At 36.0% G+C, this 14,363-nt stretch overlaps 1 protein-coding gene across 5 annotated transcripts in view; it reads right to left on the reverse strand.

Annotated features, from left to right (window-relative positions):
• Nucleotides 1–1,572: 1,572 nt before the first annotated feature.
• The window catches only part of FRMD4A (FERM domain containing 4A), an 818,993-nt gene continuing 806,202 nt past the window's right edge, over nucleotides 1,573–14,363 (reverse strand). For all 5 annotated transcript variants that reach the window (XM_053716492.1, XM_053716495.1, XM_053716493.1 and 2 more), the window contains exons 22-23: nucleotides 9,387–9,480; nucleotides 1,573–2,433 (exon numbers count right to left, since the gene is read on the reverse strand). In XM_053716492.1, coding sequence (XP_053572467.1) covers nucleotides 2,334–2,433; nucleotides 9,387–9,480 — 194 coding nt within the window. In that variant the 3' untranslated portion in view covers nucleotides 1,573–2,333. The remainder of the gene's footprint in view (nucleotides 2,434–9,386; nucleotides 9,481–14,363) is intronic.

Below are 14,363 nucleotides of genomic sequence, written 5' to 3' on the forward strand. Positions count from 1 at the left end.
TACCTGCAAGTTGTATGGGCAAAGTGACAATAGTCTGTCATTTGTATGACAGTTTCCATACTTAAAGGGACATGAAACCCACATTTTGTTCTTCATGATTCAGATAGAGTTTACAATTTAAAACAACTTTCCAACTGATTTATATTATCTATCTTAGTTCTTTTGGTATCCTTTGTTAAATAGCATACCTAGCTAGCTGCTGCTTGGTGGATGCACTTATATGCCTCTTGTCATTGGCTTACCAGTAGTGCATTGCTGCTTCTTCATCAAAGGATATCAAGGGAATGAAGCAAAATTGATAATAGAAGTAAACTAGAAAGCACATATGCCTCTTGTCAATGGCTCACCAGATATTTTAAGCTAACTCCCAGGAGTGCACTGCTGCTTTGGAGCGGACTTTAAGCATGTGTTTAACTGCTTTGCAAGATTTACACAGATCGTTATATGCAAAAAGCAGTGCATTAATACAATACTCTAACACATTAGGGCATTCTATTTATTTGGCAGTTTAATGTCCCATTAAGTACATAATTATTAAATGAAGAGGTCAAAATACCTTAAAAACAACTGTACATTGTTTAATTTATAGACACCAAATTCAGGTTAGACATTGGGCCAGAAATACTTTGGAAAACATGTTGAGATGTTTTACAAACATAAAAAATTGTAAATTTTTCCAACTACTTTAAAAACTTTTAAATAGGTTGGTATCAAAGAAGCAATTTATAACAAAAAAGGAGTAGTGGTCCCTTAAAACTTCCTTAAAGAGACATAATACCCATATTCTATATAAAGCTGACAAGAAAACATCACCTGATCATCTCTAGGTAAAAAAAGAAGATGTTTTACCTTAAAATTTCTTTGGGTCACAATAGTAAGTGCTCTGTGAACAGTTATGCTTTAGCGACTGACAGCTGTATATTGAGAGAGAGAAAAAAACACAAAAAACTGCCAATCACCTTTATCAGTACTGATGTTACACTTTGCTTTACATTGTTCTCTTGAGATATCACTCAAATCTCACAATATTTCATAGTAAACTAGGAGGGAAGTAACATTGGTGTGCCTGCTTATGACAAATGGACCCTCCCTTGCAAGTCCCGGGACTAGCATTCTGATTGGTTGCTTAGAATCCCTTTAAAATGGGATGTGGCTACTGAGGAAATGTTGAGGTTAATGATCTTCCTTTTTTTACATAGAGATGTTTTGGTAATATTTTCTAGTCAGCTTTTTACCGTTATGTTGGCTGCATCACTTTCAAGTATTTTAACATTAGGACAATCATGTCCCTTTAAACCTTTATGTGCTTGAAAACAAAATTAAGTATGCGCACAGAATGAGAGCGCTTTGATTCACAAGTGCTATAAGAAGTGGAATCTTGTATTTTATACAATTAAATTTTCATGCTCCAAAAACCATCTGCTTTGCTCAGATTGGTTGTTGATTATATTGCAAATAGGTATAAACCTTTCCCCTTTCAATCATACTGTTTGTTCTTTTTTGGGATATTATTACCAGAGGCAGAAAACAAGTGTGTTTCAGAGAAAACTTAGCTCTCTATCCACAGAGATACATGGTCTTTCAAAAGTTTTATTTCTGTTCATCGGAACCAGAAAATAATTAATTTACAGTGTTAAAATTCTAGCCAAGTCACAGGAATTATTACCATATTAATTGTTCAATAGTTGCACTAATTGTATAGAAAAAAAAAAATCTATCCCACATATAGTACTTACAAAACAGTAACTATGAACACAGCCAAGAGTTTTTCATTTAACAGATATTTTTCAACTCTCGTTTCTTGTTTGATCTTTTTCTTTGGTTAGATTAAAACTGACCTCAATTCCGAGACATTTCAACATGTCAGTTTTTTTTTTATGCCTCTTTTAAAAGTAAAAATAAAATTTGGATTTTAGAAATAGCAAAATATTAGTTCCCCCGAAAAAGAAAAAAACAATTCATGTTCCTAGTGCTCTGTTGACCTTCATTTCAGGGTTTTTAAAAATAATTTTATGTCCAGTTTTTTTGATGTTGGTGATTTTATTCCTGGGTAGTAGAAAAATGCATCCAGCTGAAAACAAATAAGCGTCCTTCACAGTTTTTTTCAATACATTGTACATGGATTTGGAGGCACATCAGAGTCAACAGCCTCCCTGATTTTCAACACTGTTGCACATAGCAGGAGTTGGTCTGGGTTCCTCATTTGCATGGGTTCCTCACTTGAAATGAAAAGTGCTTGTAGAAGAAGCTGGTGTGGGATGATAGTGCATCTGGGTAAGGCAAATGAGAGGCAGTGAGGTGATCTCCAAATGGCATTGTTATGATAATGTGGGTCACACAAGAGTACCGGGCTTGGCTTTTTCTTGTCCATACCACTGTACATCAGCTAGTTCTGGATACAGTGCAGACTCTAGGTAGCAGTTATCGTAGCTCCTAGGGGGAAAAAAATGGTCATGGTTACAATTGTGAACATATTTTTAAATAGATTAATAAATTGGCAAAATCTTGGTATTTACTTATAAGTCAGCTTTTATGTATATCTCTGAATGAGCAAGACAAAAAAAGCACCTGATCCATCTGTTCTCAAGCTTTAATATGTTAAACCTAGTCAATTGGAAATCAAAGGATGAACCTGTATCTATTGGCATCTGGTCTCACAACTTGCTAAATTTAGACTCCCTGCACCCCAAAAAAAATTGGAATGCTGCATTAACTTGGCAGCAAGCTTCAGTTTAAGGTGGGATTTGTTCAGCTGTAATACGTTTTTAGAATTCAAATTGGTTTACTCATGTGTTGCCCAAGCTAGGAATCCTTTGAAGTGAAATTTTTCTTTCATGATTCAGATAGACTATGTGATTTTAAACAACTTTGTAATTTACTTCTATTATCCATTTTTCTTTATTCAACTTTAGTTGAAAAGCAGGCCCAGTTCTGGAGCACTATATAGCAGCAGTTTTGCGAGAATGCTATCCATTTGCAAGAGCACTAGATGGCAGCACTATATCCTGCCACGTAGTGCTCCAGATGCCTACCTAGGTATCTCTTCAACACAGAATATCATGGGAACGATGCAAATTTGATAATAAAAGTAAATTGGAAACTTTTTGAAAATGGTCTGCTCTGTCTGAATCACAAAAGAACATTTTTAGGTTTCATATCCCTTTAATTGAACAAAGATAAGGAACATATGGGGCTTCGGGATTCCAATTAAAAATATGATTTTGTTCTATATTTAATAATGCATTTTACTTCTATACTAACTTAAAGTAGATTTGTATAATCAACAAATACATGATAAAAAAACAATGCAACAGCACTTAGGGGCATATTTATCAAGCCTCTTATTTCCGCGCTGGGCTTCAGGCTCGCCTGAAACAGAAGTAAAGACCGCTGCTCCATATCTTGTCTGCCCACTCTGAGGCAGCGGACAGAAATCAATTCGATCGGGTTGATTGACACCTCCTGCTAGCGGCCAATCTGCAGGGGGGCGGCATTGCACCAGCAATTCACAAGAACTGCTGGTGCAATGATAAATACTTTGTATCATGTCCGCTTGCACATTGATAAATATGCCCCTTAGTCTAAACTTCAAATGAGTTTGAAATTTGTCAGAAAATCTAAAAGTTATGACTATTTCCCCTCCCCCTGTATCATGTGACAGCCATAAGCCAATCACAAATCCATATACCTATATTCTGTGAATTCTTGCACATGCTCAGTAGGAAATGGAGACTCAAAAATTGTAAATATAGAAAGACTGTGCATTTTGTTAATGGAAGTAAATTGGAAAGTTGTTTAAAATTGCTGCTCTATCTAATTCATAAAAGTTTTATTTTGACTTGTCTCCCTTTATGAATGATGCAAACCAAGATGCCATAATGAAGAAAAGAGGTTCAAACTAGGTTTTAAATATAAAAAAACTCACAGAAAACAGAATGGGTTCCTAATCTAACATGACTCATGCCGCATACACAGAATAATACATTGATGAACATATGATACAGACTCTGAATATGGATTTTCTTGCACAATTACACAATGATAGCGATTGGCTGGTTCTGCTAATACAGTACCTCTATTCATCAGTACTTTGGTTACTTGGAGATTCAGGCCCATCCATAGTGGACGAGTTTTCTGAAGCATCTCTGAGCACAGGATAGCAAAGGGAAAGTAAAGAGAAGAATAAGATACATGTAGTTTAGTTATATATTAGTATAGTTCAGAAAGGATACTGAAGAGAGAGGAGGATGCAGTGTTAGTAACTACTGACAATGTTACAAGACCATTAAATACAGAAGAACTGCAACAAAATGCACAAAAATGTGAGTCGCATACACAAATTACATTTATTATTATAAAATAAAACACAGTCAAATTGTATTTTTATTTGTTGGGTTTCATCTGGTTTTTGCCGTCATTGTAAACTTTAGTATTTCAATACACAGTATCTACAATTATTTAAAAAAACAGGGGCACTTTAATTCATTTACGGCTAGATTATGAGTTTTGCGTTATGAGGGGTGTGGTACTAACGTGCACGTTATTGTCACCGCTGTCTTTCCTACAGTGCTGGTATTATAGGGTTTTACAAACCTGGTGTTAAAAGGCAAGAAGTGAGCGTAGAGCAAAATTGAGCTCCATACCGCACTCCAATACCAGGGCTGCTTAAATCAGCGGTGAGCTGGATTTATGTGCTCGTGCACGATTTCCCCATAGACATCAATGGGGAGAGCCGACTGAAAAAAAGCCTAACACCTGCAATAAAGCAGCGTAAAGCTCCGTAACGCAGCCCCATTGATTCCTATGGGGAAACAAAATTTATGTTTACATCTAACACCCTAACATGAACCCCGAGTCTAAACACCCCTAATCTTACACTTATTAACCCCTAATCTGCCGCCCCGACATTATACTTATTAACCCCTAATCTGCCACCGCCGACACCTACATTATATTTATTAACCCCTATTCTGCTGCCCCCGACATCGCCAACACCTACATTATATTTATTAACCTCTAATCTGCCGCTCCGGACATCGCCGCCACCTACATTATACTTATGAACCCCTAATCTGCTGCCCCCAACATCACCGACACCTACATTATATTTTTTAACCCCTAATCTCCCGCCCCCAATGTTGCCGCAACCTACCTACACTTATTAACCCCTAATCTGCCGCCCCAACGTCGCAAACACTATAATAAACATATTAACCCCGCAAACATTAGTTAAAAATTATAAACCCCTAATCCGCCGCCCCCTACCTAAAATTATTAACCCCTAATCTGTCATCCCCAATGTCGCCACCACTATACTATATTTATTAACCCCTAAACCTAAGTCTAACCCTAACACCCCCTAACTTAAACATAATTAAAATAAATCTAATTAAAACTTACTATCATTACCACAATTAATTCCTATTTAAAACTAAATACTTACCTGTAAATAAACCCTAAGCTAACTACAATATAACTAATAGTTACATTGTATCTAGCTTAGAATGCAAGCTCAATCCTATTGGATGATTGGATCAGCCAATAGGATTGAAGTTCAATCCTATTGGCTGATTGCATCAGCCAATATAATTCTATTAAGGTTGAAAAAATCCTATTGACTGATGCAATCAGCCAATAGGATTGAACTTCAATCCTTTTGGCTGATCCAATCATCCAATAGGATTGAGCTTGCATTTTATTGGCTGTTGGATCAGCCAATAGGATTGAAGTTCAATCCAATAGGATTTTTTCAACCTTAATTCCAATTGGCTGATAGAATTCTATCAGCCAATCGGAATCTAAGGGACGCCATCTTGGATGACGTCATTTAAAGGAACCTTCATTGTAGAAGAAGCTATCGATTGAAGAGGATGCTCCGCGCCGGGTGTCTTGAAGATGGAGCCGCTCCGCGTCGGAAGGATGAAGATAGAAGATGCCGTCTGAGTGAAGACTTCTGCCCGTCTGGAGGACCACTTCTGCCGGCTTGGATGAAGACTTCTCCCGGCTTCGTTGAGGATGGATGTCCGGTCTTCAAAACTGTAAGTGGATCTTCGGGGGTTAGTGTTAGGATTTTTCTAAGGGTGTATTGGGTGGGTTTTATTTTTAGATTAGGGGTTTGGGCTGCAATAGAGCTAAATGCCCTTTTAAGGGCAATGCCCATCCAAATGCCCTTTTCAGGGTAATGGGGAGCTTAGGTTTTTTTAGTTAGGCTTTTATTTGGGGGGTTGGTTGTGTGGGTGGTGGGTTTTACTGCTGAGGTGGTTGTTTGTATTTTTTTGACAGGTAAAAGAACTGATTTCTTTGGGGCAATGCCCCGCAAAAGGCTCTTTTAAGGGCTATTGGTAGTTTAGTTTAGGCTAGATTTTTTTTATTTTGGGTGGGCTTTTTTATTTTGATAGGGCTATTAGATTAGGTGTAATTAGTTTAAAGTTCTTGTAATTTGTTTTTTATTTTCTGTAATTTAGTGTTTTTTTTGTAATTTAGCTAATTGTATTGAATTTAGTTAATTGTATTTAATTTAGGGAATTTATTTAGTTGTACTGTAAGATTAGGTGTTAATGTAAGACAGGTTTGGTTTTATTTTACAGGTCAATTTGAATTTATTTTAGCTAGGTAGTTATTAAATAGTTAATAACTATTTAGTAACTATTCTACCTAGTTAAAATAAATACAAACTTGCCTGTAAAATAAAAATAAAACCTATGCTAGATACAATGTAACTATTAGTTATCTTGTAGCTAGCTTAGGGTTTATTTTACAGGTAAGTATTTAGTTTTAAATAGGAATTATTTAGTTATTAATAGTAGGTTTTAACTAGAGTAATTTTAATTATATTTAAGTTAGGGGTGTTAGGGTTAGACTTAGGTTTAGGGTTAATAAATATAGTATGGGGGTGGCAGATTAGGGGTTAATAATTTTAAGTAGGTGGCAGCGATGTTAGGGGCGGCAGATTAGGGGTTAATAATATTTAACTAATGTTTGTGATGCGGGAGTGCAGCGGTTTAGGGGTTAATATGTTTATTATAGTTGCGGCGATGTCCAGAGCGTCAGATTAGGGGTTAATAATTTTATTTTAGTGTTTGTGATGCGGAAGGGCCTCGGTTTAGGGGTTAATAGGTAGTTTATGGGTGTTAGTGTACTATTTAGCACTTAAGTTATGAGTTTTATGCTACAGCGTTGTAGTGTAAAACTCATAACTACTGACTTTAGAATGCGTTACGAATCTTGACGGTATAGGCTGTAACGCTCACTTTATGGCCTCCCAGGACAAGCTCATAATACCGGCGCTATGGAAGTCCCAGTGAAAATAGACTATACGCAAATTGCGTAAGTTGATTTGCGGTAAGGCCAAAAAAAGTGTGCGGTGCCCCTAAATCTGCAAGACTTGTAATACCAGCGGTAGTAAAAAAGCAGCGTTATGAGCCTTAAAGGGACAGTCTACACCAGAATTTTTATTTGTTTAAAAAGATAGATAATCCCTTTCTTACCCATTCCCAAGTTTTGCAAAACCAACACTGTTATATTAATATACTTTTAACCTCTGTGATTACCTTGTATCTAAGCCTCTGCAGACTGCCCCCTTATCTCAGTGCTTTTGACAGACATGCAGTTTAGCCAATAAGTACAGACTCCTAAATAACTTCACGGGAGTGAGCACAATGTTATCTAATATGACACACATGAACTTGTACTGTCTAACTGTGAAAAACTTTCAAAATGCTCTGAGCTAAAGGGCGGTTTTCAACAGTTTGGAAATCAGTTTGAGCCTACCTAGGTTTAGCTTTTCAAAAATACCACCAAGGGAACAAAGCAAATGTAATGATAAAAGTCAATTAGAAAGTTGTTTAAAATTGCATGCCCTATCTGAATCATGAAAGTTTAATTTTGACTTTACTGTCCCTTTAACGCTGCTTTTTTTACTCATAACGCAAGGCTCGTAATCTAGCCGTTACATTTTTAAGGACGCTTCATTTGTAAAATATTTACTATTTAGAGATGGTAAACATCGCACCGTTCCTCCGCTCGCATCTCATACTTGATTTAGCTGAGCGATGACTAATTCGGCTTCATCCAATCGTTGCATGCCTGCGAGCTGGACCTCAAGTGGGGCACGCAACGATTGGATAAAGTCGGATTTGTCATCATTCAGCTAAATCAAGTATGAGATGTGGGTGGAGGAATCACTTATACAAAATAATTGTCTTTATCGTATGAATTTTCCTCCTTTGATAAAGAAAAGCTTAAACAAATATATTGAAGATTTGAGGAACCCTGATATCCTATATCAGTGATGGCTAACGTTAGCGCTCCAGATGTTTTGGAACAACATTTCCCATGATGCTTACTCTCACTGCAGTCTAGTACAGCATCATGGGAAATGTAGTTCTGTAACATCAGGCGTGCCAAGTTTAGCCATCACTGTCCTAGACTGATATTTAGTGCTAATGGGTCTGCCTGGGTAAATCACACTTTTTCATTATGTTAAAATATGATGCTAGACTTTCCCCTCCCTAATCAACCTTCTATTCAACTACTTGTAACACTGCCCAGGAACTTAAAGGGAGATCAAAGTGCAAACAGGAAATGCTCTAATGTTTTTAATTCTTGCAAAGGAGTTAAACACATAATTAAAGATAGCTCAAGAGCAGCAACGCAATACTGCTTTATGGGACATAGCTAAACACATCTAGCAAGTCAATGACAGGTGGCATATGTGTGTAGTCAGCAATAACCAGCTAGCTTCCAATAGTGCATTGGTCCTACCGAGCATACTAAGATATGTTTGTTTAACAAATGATACCAAAAGAACAAAGTCAATTTTATAATAGAGGTAAATTGAAAAGACTCTTGTTCTATATGTACCATAAAAGTATAATTTTTACTTAAATATCCCTTTAAGCAAATGTGGGTAATATAGTCTTTTTTTTATTTTTAATAGTTACTGCATTATACAGTCATGAAAATACTAACAAATTAGAGGTCACTTTACACTCGGGGCAGATTTATCAAGCACTGCATGCAAACCTACAACTAATATTTATGAAGAAGTGGTTTAAAACACTCCTTCCTAACCCCCACTTCAGAGTTGGCGGATTAAAACAAACCGGGTGATTGACAAGCTCTGATCTTGTGTAATTAATTAGCTGTGAGAGAGCAGAGGCAGCCCTGATAAATAAGGGGAGCGAATGCACGCAGCAGTTTGTGATCTTGAGCAGACAGGTTCAATACCTGTGAACCATGTCCATCTGGACAATGAGAAATCTGTCCCTCAGTGATGTCATGTTCCAGAAGACCCAATTATCCTTTGTTAGTGAAAACGTTTCAGATGCTTATGATGTATAAGCAGGTAAGTATGTAAGGAATGTGATGCTTCTCTAAGGACTTACCCAGTCTGCCAGGTTAGGATGTGGTGAGGGCTGGTAGGGGGAGTTGTCAGATCACTGCAAGGCGTGGAACTCCTCTGACCGTGAGGTAAGGCAGCTGTGACACAAAAACAAAACATGGTCAGACCAAGGTCAAAAAATTCAAGCAATGTGAAAAAAGGGATCACATGAAAGAGGAGACACCGTGACTAACAGATTCCATTCAATGTGAGCTATGGTAGTAATCACAGCACAACTAGTCTATTACAGCTATTTCTCTCTATTATTTACTGTTAATAAGTTCAGAAATTGTATTTATAATTAGAATATTAAATTACCACCATAAAAGTATTTCCTAAGACTACGCTCCTAGGATATGTTTAGAGACAGATCTCAGAATCAGGGAGCATGGGCACCTATAGAGATAAATCATAGTTATCTCTAAATAACAACGTATCTATATCTACCTAACTATATCTATGTGTCTGTCTACCTACCTACATCTACATATTTCCCATATTTCTATCTATGTACCTACCTTTCTATCTATCGGCCTACCTACCTGTCTTGTCTACCTCTATCTACCTCTCCTGGTGAGATTATCTAAGCAGTCTTGTTAGAACTGTGAAGTCCTTTAAAGAATTTTAAATAGACAAAATTTAGAAATATCTCAATATACAGAGCTCTGGATGTGAAAGAGAGACACATATTTTGCAATATAATGCTAAAAAAGCAAGTTTGAACCCAACTAGAATACTGACAAACAAGTGACATTTTGTAGGGGCAAAAGGTTATGTCAAAGAATACAAAAAGTAAGGTGCCAGCACTAGCATTTTAGGCGTCATAAGTTCTTGGTTCTTGTCAAGCCCTGGCTTTATATCCCTATAGGAAACTAGTTCATAAAAAACCTCAATTGTAAACAAGGCAGAATTTTTTTTCAGAGTTGTATTTTAAAGGGATACTAACCCCAAATTTTTTTTTTCATGATTCAGATAGAGCATGCAATTTTAAGCAACTTTCTAATTTACTCCTATTATCATTTTTTCTTTGTTCTCATGTTATCTTGATTTGAAAAAGCAGTAATAAAAAGGTTAGGAGCTGGCCCATTTTTAGTTCAGCACCTTGGTAGAGCTTGCTGATTGGTTTGCTGCATTTAGCCACAAATCAGCAAGTGCTACCTAGGTGCTGAACAAAAAATGGTCTGGCTCTAAAGCTTACAGTACTGCTTTTTCAAATCAAGATAGCATGAGAACAAAGAAAAATTGATAATAGTAGTAAATTAGAAAGGTGCTTAAAATCTCATGCTCTATCTGAATCATGAAAGAAAAAAATTGGGTTTAGTATCCCTTTAACAGGAAAGTTTGTCTATACAGTCATGATACAAATAATATACTGATGGGATTAATCTATACTCCAGTAAGACAGACCATCTCACCATTATGAAAATAAACCAGTCTGTGTTATATCCAGAGTTAATTCCCAGTAAACTAGTTATTATTACATTTTGGTTCCATTAGATAAATCTAGAAGCAGCCAGAAAAGATCATATCAGTGTCAAATAAAACATATCTTCCAAATTCCAATTTTAACACTTCATTTACCCCATATACTGAACTCACAATACTGTATGTGTTCAGAACAGAGAAGATAAGGTATTTGACGAATGGAGAGGAAGAGTTCAATGTGACACAATGTCAATACCATGAATAATTGCCTTCATTTTGCAACCGGTATGTCACTATGTACATTAAGTAGCTGCTGCAAATGCTTCATCTGTATTTAAAGGGACAGTTTACTCAAAATGATTCTCCCTTTAATTTGTTCCCAATGATCCACTTTACCTGCTGGAGTGTATTAAATTGTTTACAAGTAGCTCCTTTACCCTTATATTGGCATTTGAAATAGTTGATATAGCATGTGGTATCCCCACCTATTCTGAAAGTTTGTGGCCGCAGGTCCAAGCTATAGATAAGCTTTGTAAACAGCCAGCAGAAGAAATTACACTCCCAGTTGGATATAGCAGAGATAAGGTAATAAAATGTTGATTTTCCATTGTTCTCTCCAAGTACTGGTGATTGTTTTAAGGACAGATATAAGATAAAGAAGCAGGTATATGTACACAATGTTATAAAGTAATGAGATCTGATTATACCTACAAGCTCAACCCATTTTATTAGGTTGTGGCTTCAAAACACAAAATCAGAGCTTTAATATACAGAAATAAACCTTAAAAAGCTCATTTTTCATACATTTTTTACTCTGCAGTTGGTAAAAAAGAGCAATTGTAAACACATTAAGGGGAAAACTATTTTACAGTATACTGTCCCTTTAAGTTTCTGGTGATGATACCACCAGAGGCGTGTTCTCACCGGTTAACCTCATGATGCCAGATATTGTATCCATGATTTTCTTCCTAATTCTAGTCCTGATTTAAACCTTGACCCTAGCCCAAAACCTAAATGGTAAGATATTGGTGTATTCAGGCCTAGTGACAATCCATGCAAAATATTGTGGTGGACAGTCTGTTAAACTGTAGAGGAGGTGTAAGTGTTGTGTGGTAAAATATTAGCTGCACCTTTTTCCGAGGGTAAAAAAGTGATATTTCCTGCTTTAGAGTAAAGATTGAATGCTGTGGGAGAAACCTATCACTGGATTATATCATCCCTCTATAAATATTTATCATTTTAGCCATTTCTTCACATACCACATAAAAAATATTGAATTACATTTGTCAGTCATCGAGCAACCAAGTTACAGACTTCATCTAACGCAAATAATTTTTTCCACCTCTATAAAAACAAACTTTTCACTAACAAAATAAACCATAACTTTATTTTAAACACACTTTACAGATTCAGCAAGAACGTCAGATTTTTTTTTTTTTGTAGGCCACAATCAATTCTTTGTAAAATTATTTTAAAATATTTTCCGGCATTTATTAAGATTCTAATTTCCTGCATGGTATATCCTCTGCTTGAGTTGTCTAGAACACATTTTGGTAAATTCTGTTATCGGTGAGAGGGAGTTTGCAATGTGGTCCTTTTTCATGTTTTGTTTTAAGTAAAAAATATAATAATTACTGCAATTAATGTTTTTGCCCTCATTTCACCTCAACTTCCTTCATTTTGACTTCAAATATATTATATCACTGCTATACTATTTCCTCCTTTTGTTAATAAAACAATAGAATGTGGAAAGTCACAATTACCACTTGATGATATTCAGCCAAAGTCCATGCAGGAGATAACCTGCAAAATTATAGTCAAATATTTTTCAAATCATTTTTCCCCTTAAAAGGGTGATAAAACTGCAATAAGAAAAAAAAATCCTCTAATGCGATAGACTATTCACCAGTGCGCTTGCCTACACCTCACATCAGATCCTTAACTAAACATTTCTCGTGATTGGTGGCAACACACATATGAGCCCTTGACTGGGCCATCGGACATGTTCGGTTCCACATCAGTAATGCATTGTCAGACCAGAACTGACTTAAAAGGACATTTTACATTAGATTTTTCATTGCATAAATATTTTGTAGATGATCTATTTATATAGCCCATCTGGTAGTGTTTTTGTAACAATGTATAGTTTTGCTTATTTTTTTTTTTAAGAACATTGTTCTGATAATCAGACTCCTAACCAAGCCCTACAGTGCCAGATGTATACGCGCGTTTACAGACGCCTGCTGACTCCTGTTTAGGTCATCTGTCTTTTCGTATGCAGGGAAGAGGGGAGGTGGGGAGTGTCTGCTCTTTTTGTTTTCTCAGCCCCTTTCACTGTATGTCCCAGACTAACCTCATCAACAGAGCTAAACTGGGAGCTTCTAAGTAAGTTTTAAACAGTTTTATACTGGATTTTTATATCAGTATCTGTGCATGTTCTTCTTTATAGTAGTGTCTATTACACGCAGTTATATGAAAATTGGTGTATACTGTCCCTTTAAATAGACATTAAAGTAAAAATGAAATGCTCAAGATTTAGACAGAACATACAATTATAAACATATTGGCTTCTATTATAAAATTTGGGGTGTTCGCTTGGTATACTTTGTAGTAAGACTAGGTAGGCTGGTGGGAGCTTAGGAGTGTGCATGTGTCTAGCATTCAATAGCAGCAGTGTGTTTTTTGTTTAGTGTTTTTTTTTTTTTAACTATGTGTAACTGCTATAAACATTGTTGCAAACTGATGTCAGATGGCTAAAGTGCATTCTCTAATAGAAGTAAAATGGAAGATTGTTTAACGCACCTAAGTATCGGCAAGCAATAGTGCAATATAGAAGCGCTTTTTTTAAATTGATTAGAACATTTTTTTCCCTTTAAATGTACCCAAATTAAGCAGTCATGACCATTTTAGGATGAATTTTGAATTTAATATTAAATGTAAACACTAAGAAAACAGAATAATGTATTCCCAAGAGATCAACGGTGTCCAAATTTGGTTAATGTTTTGCTGCCAGTAACAGTCAATGATTGTGGTCATAGATTTTACACAAAGGCTCCAAATAACAAGGAAGAGAGATTATCTCCACAAGCAAAGGTAATGCAAAGTTGGAGATCATTTTAAAAAGTGTATTCAATTTTTCCTCCATTTTTACCTAGGTTATATTTACATTTCTATGCCAGCCTTAAAATACTCTGAATGTATATTTAAGTAACATTTAATTGGCTTTACTATTTATAGCCAGACTAGGTTTCAGTTACTTGTCTAAACACTAACTGGATGATTTACAAATTTAGGATTTCTCTCTGGGGTTGAGAACTAAACTATGTATTTGATATATGAGCCTAACTAGAAATTCCAATAAGATTAATATCTCCACTACAATTGGTTCACATAATTAAGAAACTGATCTACACGTCTGACTTTATGAATATCCTGAGACGGCTTTCCCAGGGAAACCATTCAGGACTCATTTCCTCACAGGAAATGTAGTTCTTACGCTACAAAATTTGCAGGTAAATGTGACTTTCATAACGGGAACTGTAAAATCAAACACTTT

This window comes from Bombina bombina, chromosome 6, assembly GCF_027579735.1.
Source record: "Bombina bombina isolate aBomBom1 chromosome 6, aBomBom1.pri, whole genome shotgun sequence".
Lineage (NCBI taxonomy): Eukaryota > Metazoa > Chordata > Amphibia > Anura > Bombinatoridae > Bombina > Bombina bombina.